General features: G+C 38.9%; 1 protein-coding gene across 1 annotated transcript in view; it reads right to left on the bottom strand.

Moving 5' to 3' along the window:
- Positions 1–22,298, bottom strand: part of LOC124795287 — a 140,165-nt gene that overhangs the window by 82,438 nt on the left and 35,429 nt on the right. Inside the window, exons 2-3 of the mRNA XM_047259245.1 lie at positions 10,300–10,389; positions 8,971–9,173 (exon numbers count right to left, since the gene is read on the bottom strand). Coding sequence (XP_047115201.1) covers positions 8,971–9,173; positions 10,300–10,375 — 279 coding nt within the window. The 5' untranslated portion in view covers positions 10,376–10,389. The remainder of the gene's footprint in view (positions 1–8,970; positions 9,174–10,299; positions 10,390–22,298) is intronic.

The raw sequence follows: 22,298 nt of genomic DNA, 5'->3' as shown, positions 1-22,298 counted from the left end.
CTTCTCTGATTGTGATTCAGTTATCTTTCATAGCCATTTCAGTCACTTTATCCACAATTACGGTGGTTGATTTGCTGAGTGTTTAAGCATGCTCACTATCTTCAATGTCTTCATTCCCATCTTGGAAATGCTTATCCCAGTCATAAACACTTGTTTTACTCATAGCAGACTCACCAAAAGCAACAGCTAACATTTCTACAACTCTGATGCACTTTATTTCGTTATCGTAGCAAAACTGAATACCTGTTCTCTGATCCATTTTTTCTGCATAATAAATAATCATCAATACTACCAAAACACCTGTGATCTTTTTGTTTGCTGACCACATACGAAGTATCCAATACGACTAACACTGTGCAGATACTTTACACACATTTTCAAACACAATGGGGAAAAAAAAAAAAAAAAAAAAAAAACCACACGAATCACACCAATCCAATATGCGACCTTACAAATTTCTGTTTTAGAGCACTTGTTGTGTAGGAAGAATTGATGCATTTCAACAGAGGCTGTCAAAGGAAACTTCCTTTTCTTAGCAAAGACACAGCATAAGAATAAGTCTTTAATCCTGCAGAAAATTACACTGTACACAGAGGTGCAAAAGTCATGAGATACCTACTAAAATCATGTCACCCTCTTTTTGCCTGGCATGCTGCAGCAACTCGATATGGCATGGACTCAACAGCCTGCCTCTACAGGCATCATCCATAACTGCAAAAGTGTTGCCGATGCATAATTTTGTGCATGAACTTACTTTTAAATTATGTTCCACAAATGTTCTACAGGATTTATGTCGAGCAGTCTGGGTGGCTAAACCATTCGCTCGAACTGTTCAGAATGTTCTTCAAACCAGTTGCAAACAATTGTGGCATGGTACATTGTCATCCACAAAAATTCCATTATTGTTTGGGAATATGATGTACATGAATGGCTGCAAATGGGCTCCGAGTAGCCAAACATAACCATTTCCCATCAATGATCATCTCAGCCGGACCAGAGGACTCGGTCCATTCCATTATGGAGCCGCCACCAGCTTGTGCAGTGCCTTGTCGACAACTTAGATCAATGGCTTTAATGGATATGTTCATTATAAATCCCACATTGACTTCTGTGGTTGCTTCACATACTGTTGCTTGTCTGTTGGGACTGACTATTTTACATAAACATGGTCGCTCTCCGTCGTTAAGTGAAGGCTATCTGCCACTGCGTTGTCCATGGTGAGAGGTACTGTGTGAAATCTGATATTCTTGGCACACTCTTGACACTGTGGATCTCTGAATACTGAATTCCATAACATTTGCCAAAATGGACTCTCTCATGTATCTAGGTCCAACTACCATTCTGTGTATGAAGCTTGATAATTACCATCATGCAGCCATAGTCACGTTGGACACTTTATCACATGAATCAGCTGAGTACAAATGATAGCTCTACCAATGCACTGCTCTTCTATACCTCGCGTACATGATACTACTGCCATCTGTACACACCTACTGGTATTTCACTACTTTTGTCACGTCAGTGTATTGTATTCAAAATCCAGTAGGAGAATGTCCATGGCTTCAGTAGGAGACAGTAGATGAACGTGCTTTCAGAGGAACGAGCATTCAGTTCTATGTATGTACTTGATGAATGAATCCTGTCCAATGACTTCTGTTCCACCGTTGATGGAAGTTATTCTATAAGGTTGTGCATCGGAAGGAGATCATTGACTTCTGTATTCCATATAGACTTCTCACATTTGTCTAAAAATAAATGCTGTCTGGATGTATCTGCACACGGTGTTGCTACAGATTTAAAGCACACATCATGAAAAGGCCAGTATAAGTTTGTGGAACCATGTAGAAGTGCCTTGTGATGTAGCGGTGTAGGAAGAGTGGGGACTCCCTCAATCGTGAGTTTGCCAACAGACTACAGCAGCTTTTATAATACGTGCAACAAAAATTTCTGTATCTGGAATGTAAGAGCATGTATTATTGAAAGAAAACACACAATAAGATTGTAATTTTGGGGTACAAATATGAGCATGGATGCTGATGACCATGTGTTTAAAGGGACTAAACAACTGTGGCATCATTCCCTCTATTTCACGAGAAACACATAAGACGGTAAAAAGCCAAAAAAGTGGGAACTTTGCTGTTCCAACTACATAAGAAAGTCAAATAGTAGAGAGGTAGAGAGTGCACAAGGGGAGGCTCTGCCCCCATTCCCACAAACACCTCTAACAATCAAAGTGGAGGAGTATTATAGTTTAGTGTAAAATTTGCTCTCCCTCAGGGAAAGCAACACTCTGGTAGTGACTGTCTCATCATCCCCAAGCATCTGAGGTAGTGAGGTAGTCAAGCTGAGAGAATGCCGCGGATCGGTCAGCAGAGCGCTCCCAATAAGAACACACGTTATCATCAGTAGACTACTGCAGCTGCTGCAGTAATGGCAATCCTCCTGATGCAGAAGGAACTTGTGGGTGAGTCTCACGTGGCTGATACGTAGTCGGCACGACACAATGACATCTTTCCGAGAGGCCCGGAAAGATGTATGGCACACTTTAGTGGACCCATTAATCGCTCTTAACTTGTTTTGGGCCATAGCAGCCTGCCATTCCAATTCCCAGAGCACCAAAATACTGTGTCAACGTTGTAATCTTAAGCCTGTGCCTGATATTTTGACATCAAGATGATCTCCTGCAGTTGTGTCTTTGGCTAGATGGCTGGGGAGTTCATTTTCTGGAACGCCCATGTGGCTCGGTGTGCAGATGAAGGTCACTGACTTTCCAGAATTATAGAGGTCAACCAGTAGGTCCTGGATGTTGGCGACCACAAGGTTTTTAGATACAGCAGGGATATTCCTTTTAAGCAAACCAGGGAACTGCTATAGAGTAGGAACTATGTTGTGGCCAGGGATTTGATGTACCGCAAAGCCTGAGATATGGCAATCAACTGAGATATGGCAATCAACTCAGTAACAATGCAGGAAGTCAGCAGAGAGAGCTTCTTATGTCCCCTTGCATGTGTAAAAGCGTAACCAACCCTGTCATTGACTTTTGATCCATCTGTGCACATGTATACCGAATGAGAATAATTGAGGAGGATTGAGTGAAACAGAATTGGAGAAGGGTAGGATCAGTGTTCTCTTTAGGGCCACAAAAGATGTCCATCCACATCACAGAATAGGGTACAGACCACCGGGAGTGTCGAGAGGTAGCCCTAGGAAAACAGATGAAAGGAGATTGTTGGAGGTCCTTCAGTAGAGTATCGAGTCGGATCCCAGCTGGTCCACTCAGTTTTCAGAGACACTCTGAACTGTTGGTTATGCTACAGAGTTGACTGACATGGGTGAGTGGGCATCTGACAGACTGTGATTGTGTAATTAGCCAGAAGCTGCTGTCAGCTAACCCACAGTGGTGGGACACCGGCTTCTGCCAGGAGGCTGTCAGCAGGGCTCATACGGAAGGCCCTCGTTGCCAACCGCACACATGTGTGGTGAACAGGATCCAGCAAGCTCAGTACACACAGTGCTGCTGACCCATAACCAACACATCCATATTCCAAGCGGGATAAAACCAGCGCTTTGTAAAATCTCGTAACTATGCAGTCCGTGTCCCATGGAGGGCAGTTAGCTTCTTCATGCAAGTTATCTCAATCTCGAGCTGGTGGACATGTCGCAGCCAAGTTAGCTTGTTGTATAATAAAATATCTAATTGAAAAGTTTCAGCAACTTCAAGTAATTGCTCACCAAGATAATTTTCTGAGCCAGAGTCGGCAAAAATGCAGAACTCGTGATTTGCAAGAGAAAATTGATAGCCACAATTCAGTGCCCAGTCACATATTCTCTAGCTAGCACTCAGTGGTTCACAGCGACGCGGCTGTGTAGTACAGGCAAAGATCATCTACATATGGCAACGCGGAGACTGTGGGGCCCGCTGCATTTATGATACCACTGATGGTAATAGCGAACAGTATTACGCTCAGAACCAGTCCCTAAGGGACTCCACTTTCTTGCATATACTGGCTGCTGAGAGTCAAAGCTATCCAGACCCAAGAATATTGGAGAGCTGGGAAACTCTGGATAAAAATGGGTTAACTGCCCCAGAAACCCCCTAATGCAGTGTAGATAGTAAGTGATGTCACCAGCTGGTATCCTATGTCTTGCGTAGGTGAAAGAACACGGTTGTCGAGGTGTGAAAGCACTGTGCACTGCAGAGTTCAGATGAACCAGATGATTTGTGGTGTACTGGGAAGCTCGGAAGCCACATTGAAATTGTGATATATGCCCTTCAGCTTCAAGGAATCACCAAATACAGCGGTTGATCATATGTTCAAATAACTTACGCAGCCCATTTATCAGAGATTGGCTGGTAGTTAGTTAAAAATGTGGGTTCTTTCCCAGTTTCAGAACAGGAATAATAATACCTTCTAACCGTTGAGAGGGAAGTTCTCCTCCCCGCCAAATACAATGAAAAAGACTGAGGATATGTTTCATGCTATCAGCACAAAGACATTTTAGCATTTGGTTGTGAATTTTGTTGGGTCCAGGGGACGTATCTCGACACTCCACCAAAGCACTGTGAGACTCCCATTTGCTGAAAGGGATGTTGTATGACAGAGAACTGTGCGTGTAGAAGAATAGTGGGTAGCACATGATGAGGTGTTTCAGGGTCAGGAAATGAGAATGGTACTGCATTCAGCAAGTACCAAGGGATCAGTGCAGGATGCCAGGAAGTGCTGTGGGTGGTGGATGGTCGCAAATGCGACGGAGTGTATTCCATATTTGGGACAATGGGCTGTGGGATTGCATAGATTATATGTATTGCTCCACACACTCCTGCTTCCATTTCTTTATTAAAAACCATGCTTTCACCCCTAGTATCTTGAATGCTATTACATTATACATAGACAGATGGCACTTGAGCTTTGTAGCACCCTGCGGTGTTCCCCGATGGATGTGACTATACCTTCAGACCACTGTGGCACCAGTGGTTGTCAGAATGTGCCGCAGTAGTAGGGTACCATTGTTTCAGCAGCATGAATAACAGTATCAATAGTATCCTGTACCACTTTGTCGACATCTGTCGCACGACTGGCTGCAAAAGTGGCTGCAGAGGAGAAAGCCTGCCAGTCAGCTTTCTGAAGTGACTAACGTGGAGCACGTTCCTGATCTCTGTGAGTGGAGAGGGAGAGAACAATAGGAAAATGGTCACTGTCATGAAGATCGCAATGGACGTGCCGCTGACAATCAGGGGTGAGAAATTCAGGCTGCAAACTGTGAGATCAATAGCTACGCATGTTCTGTGGGCTGCACTGAAATGTGTTGCAGCAAGGCTGTGTAGGCAGAATTCCAATTCTGAAAGAAGTGTTCTAATACCTGGTCTCTGAGGGACTTGAGTAGATGCTGGACAGAGGATTAAGAGCTTTACTGCGCCCCGCAAGAGGAAGGGAGGAGGTAGCTGTTCCACTAACTATAACAGCTTGTGATAATGGAAAGGTCCGTCTGGGGCGGACAAACATTACAGATTGTCATCCAAAGTGACAGGTAGATACTAATGGCCATGAACTCTAGTTCAGTGGTAAGGGACACCTGCTCACTGAATATATGAGAGTGAATGAGGGTACAAACCCCACTGGACACTCAACATAACGCGGTTGTACAGTACGGTTAATAGTTTTTCAGAGCAGGGTAATGTGTTGATATGAACCGTGTTTCCTGAAGTGCTAGGCCAATTATGGAATAATGGCCAGTAAATGACAGAGTTCTGTCAGATGGCAATAGTAGCCATTACAGTTTCATTGAATGAGCGTTGGAGTCAGGTCTGAGACAGTGGCGAATGGAGAAGATGGATGCGATTACTTCGCTACCAGGTCACAGTCCACCCGATTGTGGGATCCGTCGTCAAGGTGCATAGGTTCAATATTTGCAGGGGTGGGGAGCGGACATCTGAAGCCTCAGAAAGTACTACTTTTTTCTGTTATTTTTGTGAGACTTTGATTTATGTGAAGATTTCCTCATTTTATCTTCTGGGAGTAAAGGGGACCATACTCTTCTTGGCCCACAGCCTGTGGCTGTTGGTCCTTGTCTTGAGAGGGAGCACCTTGACAGGTGTACTCATCCATGACAACACCAGAAGATGACTAGGCATCTCTGGCCATACCAATGGCATGGGAACCACGAATACTGCAGGGGTAGGGGGCTTGGGAGCTGACATTCTCTCCCCCAACTGTGGGGCAGGCTTGGAATATGACCAGTTCCAGGTGGTGTCTTGCGAGACCTCGTTACTGCATGATGTATGGACTGTGCCAACAGTCGCAAAATTTGAGGCTGTATCAGTCGGATGAGGTTTTTCAAACTTTTTCTTTGCATCTTGACAAGACAGGCAGTCAAGTAATTTAAACTCTTTAATTTTCTTTTCCCTTGAACACAGAGCACTCAGTTGAATGAGGAGGGCATGGTTCTGGACAGTTGACACATTGAGGGGGTTGGTCACAAAAGCTGCCCACATGGGATGACCGTCCACATGCTCGACAGATAGACCCATTAGAACAGCAGGAGGACATGTCTGAACCTATGGCACATAAAACATCTCAGCAGAGGAGGAAAATAAGGCCTGACATCACACCTACAAAACCAGAACCTTAACCTTCTCATGAAAATGTTGCCGTCAAAGGCCAGGATAAAAGTTCCAATGTCCACTTTATTATCTTCGGATACCTTCTGGATGTGGCGAACAAAATGAACTCCACGTTGCAGCAGATTAGTACGACTAGCTTTTCATCAGTTTCTAGCATCATGTTCTGATGGAAGATAACATCGTGATTTCTACTCAGCTTGTTATAAGAAGAAATGGTGACTGGTATATCTCCTATCTTTCAACAGGCCTGAAGTGCCTGTGATTGGTTGGCGTACAATGTGCCGATCACCAAAGAGCAATTTCTCATCTTCTCTATTGCTGCAACCTCTCCAAACAAACCAAGAACTCTGTGCACTTCTATTTCTTCTTCCCTGGCTCTCGTCTTGAGGCATGGTCAAAGATGGAAATGCTACAGGATTGTAACTCTCTGTATTAGAATCGCTGTTCCCGACTGTGGCCACCATTAAGTTTTGGGCCATTTCATTGTGGATTATCCACCCCAATGCCACTCACTCTGTTCGGAGGCTTTGCCGTGGGCATCACCACGCCAAAGGCAAAGGCTGCCTGGCACAATTACCGTTGTCCAGAATACTGGTACCCCGAAGTTGATAGGCACCTCCTCCTTGACTAGCACAGGGAGGTTACAGCTCAGACATCAGCAATGCAATCCATGCTGTGGCAGGGGCTACCAATGAGAGGGTACATGACAACCCCACCATGATGGACTGGCTGGGTGCAGGCGTAGATCCACTTGATTAGTAGGTGCAAAAGATAACAGCACACAGTAGAGAGTAAATGCACCACAGTAAGGTGTACTTACCCAAACAGCCCACACTTCTGTAAAATTTGGAAAGTGGGGGGCCAAAGCCAAAATGGGAACCAGAATTTAAAAAGCCAAAAAAGGTGAGGGCAACAGTATTAAAGAAAGAAAAAATAGTAAAAACCTTCAGAAGTCCAAACTACTGTCAAAATACCAAGGTAAAACTGTGACCAAATAAAAAGACTCCTATTAGCAACTCTTACAACAGGCACAGAAGGGCCATGGGTCTATTCTAGCCCCTGACACCACAAGGGTAGGGAGGATATGAGAATGGAGCCCCGACACCTATGGAAAGACGTCAACACAATTTTTTAATGCTTTCTTCTGATTTTTGTATTGCATGTCCTACATGCATACTGTATACGATATAAGAACTTGTAGTGAACATTTTATCCTGTAAATAATGGGAATTATAACAGGAAGTGTGATCAGAACAATCTTTCATGTGATAATACCAAAAAGAATAAACTTAGTTTCCAGGTGCCATGTCAACTGATTAATAGCTCTCAGATAGGAGTTTCCGTGCGAGTATTGGCAAGTGCTCTAATAAACAACAGCTATTCTCGAATAACAGTAACACAATGAGGCCACACAAATTAAATCTCTCTCTCTCTGTGTGTGTGTGTGTGTGTGTGTGTGTGTGTGTGTGTGTGTGTGTGAGAGAGAGAGAGAGAGAGAGAGAGAGAGAGAGAGAGAGAGAGAGAGAGGAGGGGGGGGGGGGGGGGGAGGCAGATTTCTAGTGTTCCATCTCTTTCCTTAATTTAGCATTTATTCAGTTTTCATTTACAAAACTAATCATCTCAACTGAAATAATTTGTGAGAGAACAAATTATTATACACAATTCGTATAATGGACAGATAAAAAAATCTACTCACCAAGTGGTGGCAGGGACACACACACACACACACACACACACACACACACACACACACACAAAAGGATTTAACTTTCACAAGCTCTCAGAGCCAGTGGCTCCTTCTTACGGTGGAAGAGTTGAAGGGCAAGGACGAGGGCTGATGGGAAAGGACTTGGTACAGTTTAGAATAGTCACCTAGAACCCCGGGTCAGGGGAGACTTACCGAACGGGATGAGAAGGAAAGGAGGGAAAGACTGATTGTCTTCCCTGACCCGGCGTTCCGAGTGACTTTTCTGAACTGTACCCCTTTCCCTAAATCCTTTCAGTACTTTTCTGTCAACCCTCTTCCTTCCCCTTCAGCTCTTCCAACAAAAGGAGCCACTGGTTCTGAAATGAAACAAAATTTTGTGTGGCTACTCAAAGCTTTAAATTCGTTTGTGTGTTGTGTGTGTGTGTGTGTGTGTGTGTGTGTGTGTGTGTGTGTGTGTGTGTGTCCCTGCTACCGACTGGTGAGTCGATTTTTTTTACCTGTCCACTTACATTATATATATCAATAACTGATTATTTTCATTGTTATAAATTTCATATAATGATTGACTAGAAAATCAGAGTTCTTAAGATGCATAATAATGTTACTCCTACTATTACCGGCTAAATTTGGCAACATTTACCTTGCGTGCATTTCCTGTTTTTTTCTGCCCTTCTACTAGTGAAGCTATGTGAGATGTCTTAGTATCCCTTGCCTTTAATACTAAAGACCCATCTGTATTATGAACCATCATTATTTCCGCAATGCTTTGAATTAAACCTTCTAGTGACGGGAAACCATATTTCGCATAAGGAATCTTCGTTCCCACAAGCTGTCTGTATTCATCTGAAATTTTAAAAACAAGAAAATAAATGAATGAAATTAAAGCATAGTGTTGCTAGAAAAACCTGAGCCAGTTTCGCATAATACTGCAAACAATATCAGTTGAACAATTAGTTTGTGTTGTATCTGTACATCTAGTCACCTGATGACTGTCCAGTCATCTGAAGTTCAGGTACCATTTAAACACACACAAATCTGAATATTACCTAATTTTAATGGTTTTTCAGCATCCAGCTTACTTGTGCCATTCATTTTTATGCACTCATGACCACTATTAACTTTAAATACAATATTAATTAAATGTGTAGTATTCATTGTTTGAATATAAGTTCATATTTTCTAAAAACTAAATTTATCTTTGTAACTCTTCCATTTCCTTTCCTTTCTTCACTACCCAGGCTGAATCTAACTATAAAAAGTGTAATCCAATATCACAACCTGTGTGAAGTTATACAACTGCTGAGCTTCAGTTTATAGCAAATATACTTGTGTTTTTCTTTCTACCACAGATTTTCCTTTTACTTTTTTCTCATCCCCAGTACCGTCTCATAATGTATAAAACAATTTCTTGTTACACAGACGTTTGACAAATTGCATAATGTGGAACAATTCACATTTCACGTTCACTGGAACTGCCTTACTATGGATTTTCATAGGAAATTTTATTTTTGTTGCTCATTTACACTAATTTGGAAAAATGTGGTTTCAATAGACTTTTTGGACTTACACTGAATTCGGCCTCAACTACGTTGAAACATGAATAGTACACTGAGGTTTGCTGAGCAATTTAACAAAACCATGTATGAGAAATAAATATAAGAATTCATTCTAGAATTTATATAACTTTTTGCTAACAGACTTACCTTCAGTGTGTTTGTTTCCAATACATTTCTAAGACTACTCTGAATGAGAAAACTACCAACTACGAAATATTAACTACCAACTACAAAATATTATCATTATTTCTCCATTTTGGATAAAACCTAACATCTTTCTCCTCTTGCAGTGTACCACAACACAGCATAGTGCTGCCATCACTGCAATGCACTTATTTCACTTAAGTCATGCTGTACCTATTTCACACCACACATTTACAAGTAATGAGAAATCAAAAAATAATATTACTTACTATCTATTTCTGTTACAGGCACACCACCTTTGCGCGATACAATGCACGCTATAATCATCTGTTTAACTTGATCCATTTTAACTTCAGCAACTGTGAACAGAGAATATGCTTATTTGCTTGAGAGTACCAGTAGGTCCTACTAACATTCAGGCCTCCAAAAAGTCATGTCGGTATAAAAGATAACAGCAATGACTTATCTCATGCAAGTGATCATTTCCATGACAAAAAATAGAAGATTCTGATATCAGTAAGACAAACTATGTTATTATTAACAGTTTTAGAATTTTGTTTGTACAAATACAAAGGAGATGTTAGCATGCATCAGTATGATTCACACAATAAGTTTAAATCATACATTATAACAGTGACTTGTACTCCTTTGTGCCCAGCCCAGCAACATGTCCAAAGCAGCGTATGTGCTGTACACCTCTGCATATGCCCTGTACTTACCTATCCTCCCAAACACAAATTCCCTTATCAATCTTTACTACAAACTTTCATCTTGTCAAATAAAACTTGAACTTGAGCTATCAGCAAGTGATATACACTACATTTATATATCAAACACATTGTAGGTGACAAGATGTTTGATACAAACTTCAGGTTTCAGAATCAGCCACTCTTACTAGCAGTTCTGATGAAGTTTTCACTATCACCACAAAAATAACAATAAAAACTAACAAACAAATAAATTCATGAATTATTTTTTGTTTTTATTCCAGGTACATTTTTTCAGTCCTAGTGCACACTAAAATTCCTGTTTCACAGTACAATAACGTAGAACTACACGGCAAAACAAAACGGTCCGATTCCACTGGTAAAGTGAGGTATCATGAGGTAACTTGCTTTTGGCAGCAGTGGAAATGCTGCAGCTGTTGGGTCAATTTAGATGGCTAAAGAAGTCATCTGAAATTAGTTTCACATTGCTGCCAAAAATAAATTACTTCGTGATACCACACTTTATCAATAGGTTGTGTCATTTTATTGTGTGTCCTCTAGCAGTGTGCTAATGTACTGTGGCATAAGGATTTCCATGTAGATCAGGTCCTTTTTTTGACATGACAATTAAGACTTATCGCTCTCATTTAAAGCCTTATAAAAAGTACAGAAGAGAGAGAGATACAGTGTATGGTATGCCATACATACTATTGCCATAGATACTACTCATTACCTTGGTAGAAAGTATGAAACTCATCAATGAATGTATGAATGTAAAGAATAGAGCAATGGCATCTGTATTCATTCCCCGAGTGGCAAAGTAACATTAGAGTCAGTAGTGCATCCCAATATGTTATATACTTTCTCACCATTATCATAAGTCTTCTGTTTTCTGTTGCACCATCAACAACATAAGGATTTTTTACAGTTATTGTGACTTACCAGGTGTCAGCCTATGTCAACTGCACATGGACAACTGCAACTTCAGGAGTAAGATGGCAGATGCCATTGTGACAGATGACAACACAATTGGGATAAAATGCTTGGCTGAACAATTACTGAAGGGTTGTTTACAAAATACTTGTATAACCCCATAGTCAAGGAATACAAAGAAGGGAGTGCAAATGGTCACAGTTTTGTTCGAACCATTGAATCTCAAGGAGATGATGATAGACCTAAAGTGGCAGATGTTTGAAGGTATCACAAGTTGTGACATTCACAAATAAAATAGTGACCCAGAAGTTGTAGAATAAATTATCGCAAAACTTTCTGACCCTTAGACCACCTGTTCCAGTCAGTGATGGTCATCTTCATATCTGCAGTAAAAAATGGAAAAACCAAATACAATCAATGGACACTCTACATATTAAAATAATAAAGTATGCCATAATCAAAAGTGTTACTCTCAAACAAGTGGAAAACATGTTCTTGAATTATGAATAGGCGTATCTGTTTTAAAATGTCTTAATATAGTGTAGCCATTGTTGCATTGTCAAAAACCACACAAATTCAGCTTAAAATCATCACAACTATTTAAAATATGGCATAAACTTAAGGCCATAATGCCAGCAGTGTCATCCTGTTAGCAGGGATACTGTTAAACTTAGCTACATTAGTCACTATCGTAAGCCTACACATATTTGACAGTTGCAGAATTGTACGAAATGCAATAAAATATTTCTGTTTTTATGACTTTTTTATTTTATCCCCTTCTTCTATGTTACACTGGCTTTACAATCTCCACTTTAAACACAAATTCACATTGTTATTGCCAATCATAAAAATACGTCCAATTCCATCAGAGGCATGTCCACCACTACTATATGCTGCAGTACTAACAATATTCCAAAGACTTTACAAAACGAAAGACTTTACAAAACGAAAGACTTTACAAAACGAAAGACTTTACAAAACGAAAGACTTTACAAAACGAAAGACTTTACAAAACGAAAGACTTTACAAAACGAAAGACTTTACAAAACGAAAGACTTTACAAAACGAAAGACTTTACAAAACGAAAGACTTTACAAAACGAAAGACTTTACAAAACGAAAGACTTTACAAAACGAAAGACTTTACAAAACGAAAGACTTTACAAAACGAAAGACTTTACAAAACGAAAGACTTTACAAAACGAAAGACTTTACAAAACGAAAGACTTTACAAAACGAAAGACTTTACAAAACGAAAGACTTTACAAAACGAAAGACTTTACAAAACGAAAGACTTTACAAAACGAAAGACTTTACAAAACGAAAGACTTTACAAAACGAAAGACTTTACAAAACGAAAGACTTTACAAAACGAAAGACTTTACAAAACGAAAGACTTTACAAAACGAAAGACTTTACAAAACGAAAGACTTTACAAAACGAAAGACTTTACAAAACGAAAGACTTTACAAAACGAAAGACTTTACAAAACGAAAGACTTTACAAAACGAAAGACTTTACAAAACGAAAGACTTTACAAAACGAAAGACTTTACAAAACGAAAGACTTTACAAAACGAAAGACTTTACAAAACGAAAGACTTTACAAAACGAAAGACTTTACAAAACGAAAGACTTTACAAAACGAAAGACTTTACAAAACGAAAGACTTTACAAAACGAAAGACTTTACAAAACGAAAGACTTTACAAAACGAAAGACTTTACAAAACGAAAGACTTTACAAAACGAAAGACTTTACAAAACGAAAGACTTTACAAAACGAAAGAGCTTACAAAACGAAAGAGCTTACAAAACGAAAGAGCTTACAAAACGAAAGAGCTTACAAAACGAAAGAGCTTACAAAAAAAAAAAGAGCTTACAAAAAAAAAGAGCTTACAAAAAAAAAAGAGCTTACAAAAAAAAAAAAAGAGCTTACAAAAAAAAAAAGAGCTTACAAAAAAAAAAAGAGCTTACAAAAAAAAAAGAGCTTACAAAAAAAAAGAGCTTACAAAAAAAAAAGAGCTTACAAAAAAAAAGAGCTTACAAAAAAAAAAGAGCTTACAAAAAAAAGAGCTTACAAAAAAAAAGAGCTTACAAAAAAAAAGAGCTTACAAAAAAAAGAGCTTACAAAAAAAAAAAGAGCTTACAAAAAAAAAGAGCTTACAAAAAAAAGAGCTTACAAAAAAAAAAGAGCTTACAAAAAAAAAAAGAGCTTACAAAAAAAAGAGCTTACAAAAAAAAAGAGCTTACAAAAAAAAAAGAGCTTACAAAAAAAAGAGCTTACAAAAAAAAAGAGCTTACAAAAAAAAAGAGCTTACAAAAAAAAAAAGAGCTTACAAAAAAAAAAGAGCTTACAAAAAAAAAAGAGCTTACAAAAAAAAAGAGCTTACAAAAAAAAAACCAAAAGAGCTTACAAAAAAACCAAAAGAGCTTACAAAAAAAAAACCAAAAGAGCTTACAAAAAAAAAAACCAAAAGAGCTTACAAAAAAAAAAACCAAAAGAGCTTACAAAAAAAAAAAACCAAAAGAGCTTACAAAAAAAAAACCAAAAGAGCTTACAAAAAAAAAACCAAAAGAGCTTACAAAAAAAAACTAAAAGAGCTTACAAAAAAAAAAACAAACCAAAAGAGCTTACAAAAAAAAAAAACCAAAAGAGCTTACAAAAAAAAAACCAAAAGAGCTTACAAAAAAAAAACCAAAAGAGCTTACAAAAAAAAAGAACCAAAAGAGCTTACAAAAAAAAAGAACCAAAAGAGCTTACAAAAAAACCAAAAGAGCTTACAAAAAAAAACCAAAAGAGCTTACAAAAAAAAAAACCAAAAGAGCTTACAAAAAAAAAACCAAAAGAGCTTACAAAAAAAAAACCAAAAGAGCTTACAAAAAAAAACCAAAAGAGCTTACAAAAAAAAAAAACCAAAGGAGCTTACAAAAAAAACCAAAAGAGCTTACAAAAAAAACCAAAAGAGCTTACAAAAAAAACCAAAAGAGCTTACAAAAAAAACCAAAAGAGCTTACAAAAAACCAAAAGAGCTTACAAAAAACCAAAAGAGCTTACAAAAAACCAAAAGAGCTTACAAAAAACCAAAAGAGCTTACAAAAAACCAAAAGAGCTTACAAAAAACCAAAAGAGCTTACAAAAAACCAAAAGAGCTTACAAAAAACCAAAAGAGCTTACAAAAAACCAAAAGAGCTTACAGAAAACCAAAAGAGCTTACAAAAAACCAAAAGAGCTTACAAAAAACCAAAAGAGCTTACAAAAAACCAAAAGAGCTTACAAAAAACCAAAAGAGCTTACAAAAAACCAAAAGAGCTTACAAAAAACCAAAAGAGCTTACAAAAAACCAAAAGAGCTTACAAAAAAAGATAAGAGCTTACAAAAAAAGATAAGAGCTTACAAAAAAAGAAAAGAGCTTACAAAAAAAGAAAAGAGCTTACAAAAAAAGAAAAGAGCTTACAAAAAAAGAAAAGAGCTTACAAAAAAAGAAAAGAGCTTACAAAAAAAGAAAAGAGCTTACAAAAAAAGAAAAGAGCTTACAAAAAAAGAAAAGAGCTTACAAAAAAAGAAAAGAGCTTACAAAAAAAGAAAAGAGCTTACAAAAAAAGAAAAGAGCTTACAAAAAAAGAAAAGAGCTTACAAAAAAAGAAAAGAGCTTACAAAAAAAGAAAAGAGCTTACAAAAAAAGAAAAGAGCTTACAAAAAAGAAAAGAGCTTACAAAAAAGAAAAGAGCTTACAAAAAAGAAAAGAGCTTACAAAAAAGAAAAGAGCTTACAAAAAAGAAAAGAGCTTACAAAAAAGAAAAGAGCTTACAAAAAAGAAAAGAGCTTACAAAAAAGAAAAGAGCTTACAAAAAAGAAAAGAGCTTACAAAAAAGAAAAGAGCTTACAAACTTTCTTGACAAAAGAATCTTCACCAAGTTATATCATTATTTTATAAATGAGTCCAGAAATGAATTTAATAATTAGCATCAGATTGCATAAATAATAATAGGAATTTTAAGCATGACAGGTATTTCGTAATTTCAAATGTTTCTAAAATAAAAGTAATTTCAACTCTACATACAGAGGGAGTACATAGCTATTCTAATAAATTAATTTCTATTTATATATTTTAGCCTGAAATATAATTCATAGTATACAAAATCAAATGAAATTCATATAAACAGCTGGGATAATTTTAAGATCCGAAAATATTTCTGGTATTTGCCATTTTTGTAAAGAAAGGTAATGTGGGAGGAGGATGTCCTATTACAGTAACTAGCTTCTTTGCTGGGCAAAGGTATGAAACGGGGTTGATTTGGACCTTAGGTGGTGATCTGTCACGTAAGGAACATAGTCTGTTCTGGAAACTGTGATACTAATCAGTTGTTCTGAAAGATGTTAATGTGAAATGATGTTTATGATGTTGAAGAATGTACAAGTTAAACTGACAGCTGGGTATTTGCTGATTTGGTGACATTAGAACAAGAACAGCCTCTCTTCCAACTCCAAGTATAATTGCCAGATGAAGAAGAATGATTAGCATGGCAGACCAGAGCCTAGTAGCAGGTCTGGTCCACAACTGCAAATGCCTACCAAATTATTTATGGAAATCATGAGTACTCAGAACACCTGATGAGACAGTTTATGCACTTGGATGTAGTACACATTTAAGTACAAGCAACAATTAAACCCAAGGTGACACTGTAATAGTTAATGGTGTTCCCTCCTCGTAGTTCCATAGTAAACTTGGTTTTTGGATGCATGCTGCCTATTGCTTGGGCAGCAAAGGTGTTAACCTCATTAGTGTCACCCTCTATTAGTAATAAAATAACATGGACATAACATTTTGTGCAGGGGTCACCTGTTTGGAGAGTGTAGGGATGATTTTATTATTTATTATTATTTATTTTATGGCCTTCATTGGACCCCTCTAGTCAAAAATACAAAGTTGTAAACAAGTTGTTACACAGGGACACAATTTGGCTCAACAATAACTTAATATGATATTTAGGTAATATAATTATAAGAGTATATTCTTATATGAAAGGTGTTTTGCTCTTCTGTCTGCCCAATATTTCTTAATTTTTTTCAGATATTTTCTTTCTTTCTTCATCTGAGATCACTCTTCCTGTACTCCTTTTATTGATTTTCATTTGTAGCCTGGTTTGTGGGTCTTTCAGTATTCTGGTTTTCTCTGTCTTGTTTTTTAGGTCATCTACTGTAATTTGGAGTTCTTCTTTATCTTCTTTAATTTCTGTGATCCATTTAATGTTGCTCTTGCTATTCCACAATGTCCAAAGAATGAGATGTGTTTCTTCCTGGTCGTGCTCATGACTGGTTCTATTTTCTTATATACTGTTTCATTTGATGCTATTCTTCAATGTCCATTTATTTTACACTGTTTTTTTATACATGTCCTAATTATTCTTCTTTCTATTTTTAGTATCCTGTCAATTTCTGCTGTATTTGTTGTTTTGAAGATAGTTTCAGCTGCATACATAGGGATGAATTATTTAACACAAAAATTTTCAAGACTTATGTGCTTTGAGTTGGTTGTTGTGAAGATTGCTCACAGCCCACAGTGCTGGTCTAAGTGTGGTTCACAGGTGAGGATTGCTGATTGAGGGACACCTCTGTGGAATGTCAGTTATGATCTTCAACCAACAAAAGTACTGGAAAGTGTCGTGCAGTCGTCTCAAGCATGGATGGCCGAGAGTTTTACAGAGACCTCGCCCTATCCTCGTCTAGCTTCTGATCAGCCACACATTCCTCTCCTGTTCTCCTACATTCCGTTCAGAACTCTTGCCGTAATGGCCACCTTCAAACAGATGGTGGATTCCCTAGGTGTGCCATCTGTTTCCATTTATGGTTATAACAGCCCAATGGATTTTATCAGATTTTATTTTATGACACAACTACCCCTGATGTTCACCTAAAGACCCATCCTCACACATTCTGCATAATTGTAATAAATGGTTTATAGTTTCAGCTATGGAAACTTTGAGGGAAAAAAAATGCATTCTAAATCATTCTCAGAAATATCTGCTAAAATATCAGCAAGTCCATGTTTATGATAATATATTTTCTCAGTGAAAATAAAAGCACTTGGAAGCTAAAACAAAACCTTAAAATTCAATTTGTTCTGTATATTTTGCATTACTAATTTATTATGGTTTAGCAGACAATGTCTAATAATTTCAACAGTTTCTTTTTTGGGACAATACTGTACAGGCCTTTTGCATCCAGGGATACTAGCATTGTTTACTTGGTAACAGCTGTGTGTACCCAATGTTGCCTGTGTGTGTATTTACTAATCTCCTCCTCTCCACTCTCCCAGTCCATCTCCTCCCAGTCCGCATTCACTCTGTCCAGCTAATCCTCCCCCTATAAGTCCATCCTCTCCTCCCCTACCCATCCTCTTCTTCCCCACCTTCATCTCCTCCCCCTTTTCCCCTTACTCTGTCCCTTTCCTACTCCCCGTCCCTCTACCCATCTCCTCCTCTTCCCGTTCTCTGTCCACCTCTTTCCTTTCTCCCTCCATTTCTCCTTCCCCCTCTCTCCATCCATCTCCTCCTCCCCTTCTCTCAAATTATCACCCTCAATCCAATTGGATGTTGTTGGTTCTTATCGTCACAGTATTTCTTCCCAGACAGTAAGTAATCCAGGGGTTTAGGAAAAACGTTTTACCGACATCTTTGCTCACATACACATTTGTCACATTTATTTAACATATTTCACTCATATGTATATACATATTTCGCATGTATCTCTAGCGAATTTCGCCCTGCAGTTTCATTTTCACACAGGTAATTGTTTATGTCACATCTCCTGAACTATGTGCTATATGCTGATATAATTTTGCAAATACACCCAGTGCTATACATGGATACTACCTATGAAATGTGTTGCAAATAGATTTCGTAGTAAATAGGTAATAAATTAAAATTTCATGCATAGCATGGCTGTTTTTCACACATTTGAGTATTTATGGCATTTTACTCCCGAGAAATGTGTCATACAATCATATATATGTTTATAGGCACATTCCGTGATATATATGAATCTTGTCTGCAAAATGTGTTGCGAATTGAGTTAGTGGTAAAGAAGTAATAAACAAACATCCAACATGACATGGCTTTACTGCACGACCCGTGAAAAATTACACTATAGTTCATAAGTAGAGTTGTACAAAAATATAGTTTACATTATTGAAGTGGTTTTATGAACCATTTACAACATAGCTTGAATGAAAAGGTTATAAAATGTTGCAAAATCTCTTCTCACAAGTCTCCAATTAAATTGTTAATGTCCCCCAGGTACAAAGCAGGGAGAGTGTATGTCATTCTAGTTGGTGTTGCTGGATCAAGACTTGCACGAGTTTCATATCTTCTGATGAAACAAGTCTCAGTGTTTGGCGGGTACCATGAATGATGGAGATGGTTACTGTTGATCCAAGAAGCTGTCCTGTGCTTCAAGTGTTTCTTCATTAGTCTGTAACACACATTCATGTGTGTGCGTGTGTGCGCGCGCGTGCTTGGTGATTACATTTTTTTTATCTATCCAATTATATTGTCAAAAATTGATTATTTTCATTGTTCTGCTTATGAACTGTACTTTTTAATAATTTGTGTTTCATATTTGTGTGTTACCTTCTAGCTTTTGATAGTTTGCCAATGCTGACAAAATATGCTTTTGCAAAGGTATTGAAGATGAAGTGTTTCGAGATATTCAAGGACAAAAGTTAAGGTCAGTGACCTCGAATGCGAAACTTCCTAGAAACTGGCCATGTTGCAGATCAATAAAAAGCTCTGATCATTAGCTTTTCATTCCTTTATCTGGATTAGAACCAGAGACAGTAATTTATGTTGAGAGAGGCGCATATAAATTTAACACAATCAACTTTGCAGACCTGTAACTTTCTTCACAATTGGGTACCTCTGGAAACTGATGGTTTTACATCTCTTATCTGGATAATTGGATGCACCATATTTGAAAGAAATCTGAGGTAGTTAGTTTAGAATTGTCACATTTCTGCATTGAACCGATATGAAACTATCTGTATTCGAATGCAATGTTATGTCAAAATGTCAAGCAACTGGTAAGGAACTTTCGAAGCTTTACGATTTTGTACAAACATTTAGGGCCTACATCCATATAAATAAGACTGTAAACATTCATACATTATATGAGGGTTGGAACTTAAATATTGGAAACTATTTATTTACAATCGATACAAAAGAGTTACATGTTTGCACCTGTTACTGTCCTTCAAAGTGGTCACTAGCGTTGTGTAGAACCCGTTGCTGCCGATGTGGAAGGCATAGTATACAGTTACCAGAGCCTATACTGTTGATGGTGCGAATGGAGCGATCTACTGTCTGTCAAATCCCTGGAACAGTTCTGAAGCGAATGCCACGAAGTGGTGCCTTCATCTTCAGAATCAAATCAAAGTCACAATGACTTAAGTCCGGGGAGTATGGAGGATGGTACAGTACTTCCCAGTCCCATCAACCCAACACAGCAGCCACAGCTTGTGCTGTACGTGCCCGCGCATTGTCGCGCGAAATGATGGCAGGATTGCACAGAAAGTGTCACCGTTTCTCTTGCAAAGCTGGTCGCAGGTGATGCTCCAAAAACGAAGAGTAATACTGTGCATCGACGCTCTGCCGTGGAGGAACGTAGTGCATTAGGATAACACCACCACAGTTGTGGACAGAATCACCGTAACTTTCACCATACTGGGGCTCTGACACACTTTCGACTTTCGCGGCGGCCCATAATGATGTCATTCGTTAGATTGGCGTTTCTGTTTTGGCTCTTACGATGTGGTCCATGTCACATCCAGTGTTATGATACAGTGTAAGACAGCCTCTCCTTCGTACTCATAGCGCTCCAGGTGCACCTGAGCAGCGTCGTAACGCATCCATTTCTGCATTTCCGTCAAGTCATGCGGAACCCATCACGATGCAATTTTTCGCAGGCCCAGGCATTCCTTCAGGATACAAAGCACAGTCATATGCGCTAATTCAGTTTCGTGGGCGAGCTCATGAATCGTATGGCGTCGATCACTATCCGCTAATGTGGCAACAGCGTGCACTATTACTTCAGAGACACTGGAGACCCGTCCAATGCATGTCCGCCACAGTCTGCCGACCTTTGTTGAAGGCTTTTATCCAAAGTGCCACTTTTCTGTACGGCAATGCCGATTCCCCACAGGCCTCTCGAAGACCTCGATGACACTGTCGTGCCGTACGACCTCTGGTACAATCAATCTCGATCCAACTCCGTTGTTCCTGTTATGAAAACACAGTGACACTGTTACATTAGACCACTCACTCACAAGTGACTGTGTTTCCCTCGATTGTGCGTTCGCCGGTGACGTGGGACGGGTGAGTCCATTTGCTCGGAGGTAAGGTAGGTATTCCGACAATAGTAGATTCCATTGCATAGTGTCTCCACAGCAGTGTTGCCACTATTTAAGTTCCAACCTACGTATAAACACATAATATATGTTTTGTTAGCAAAAATGTATAAGAGTACTCAACCAATTTACTTCAAATTTCTATAGATTAGTGTAATAAACATTCAGGCTGTTCGGAAATTCCTGTTACAAACTTCTAGGAATTAATAGAGGAGAGTGAGTACATAATACTCTGAATAGGAAACCACGTCTGGAAACATACGGTTTCCGAGCCACAGCTGTTTGAAAATAAGTTTGCTAGGTGGGGATGCAACAAGGAAGTCATCACGGTGGGGTGTGGTTACATCGGATTGGCTGATGTCTATCCTACCTCTCTTAACTGGTTTGAGCCTCATTCATGTGTAGGTGAGTGTTAGAGCAACACAGTTGAGTACACATTTGCTGAATTCACTGACTTGATCCTTCTGAATGGTGAAACTTACAGTAACGGAAGAGCTGCTTGCTGCCATTATCAAGATCATTCTCCACAAAATCTGACTCCATCGTATACCCTTTTCACCACAATTACGCACAGCACTGAGAAAGGGCACCCTCACTGTCAGCAGGCGTGACTGTGGAGCTCCCCTCTACAAGTTCCAGTAGTCCCCAATGGCAATTTCCGTACACACTGTATAGGTTACATGTTTTTAATTTAAATGATGTAAACATACAGGGTGTTTCAGAAGTGATGGTCAATAATTCACGCATGGAAAGTACAGCCCAATGTAGCTAAAAAGACCCAATAAATGTGGGTCCACAAATCAACTGCTGCTGAGGTGTTGCGTTAATTCGAGTTAGGAACCAACTGTAAACATCCCTAGATACCGTGGTACTTACGATGGTATCTCAAGGTTTGGGATCGACTGTCTGTCCGTGCATGTGCAACTGCTTCCCTTTCCCCCTCTGTGCACTGTGCCGTAATGGCCTCACAATCAGTTACGAATGTGAAGGCACCATGGACAGAGGTGACATCAATGAAGAGCATGCTGACATGCACTTCATATATGGCAAAGCGGACGGCAGTGCCCTTTAGGCTGCACGATTTGTATGAAGCAGCTTTTTCTCTCCACAGCCAGCCCAACACGTGTACATTTAGCTGGTTACATCAGCGCCTTAGAGAAACTGGGTGTTTTTGCACACCACATATGAGAAGAACGACCCAGACTCATAACGCCCATTGTTGAGGAGA

This window comes from Schistocerca piceifrons, chromosome 4 (assembly GCF_021461385.2).
Source record: "Schistocerca piceifrons isolate TAMUIC-IGC-003096 chromosome 4, iqSchPice1.1, whole genome shotgun sequence".
Taxonomy (NCBI): Eukaryota; Metazoa; Arthropoda; class Insecta; order Orthoptera; family Acrididae; genus Schistocerca; species Schistocerca piceifrons.
The sequence above is the reverse complement of the archived record's forward strand: the minus strand, read 5'-3'. Positions and strand labels throughout refer to the sequence as shown.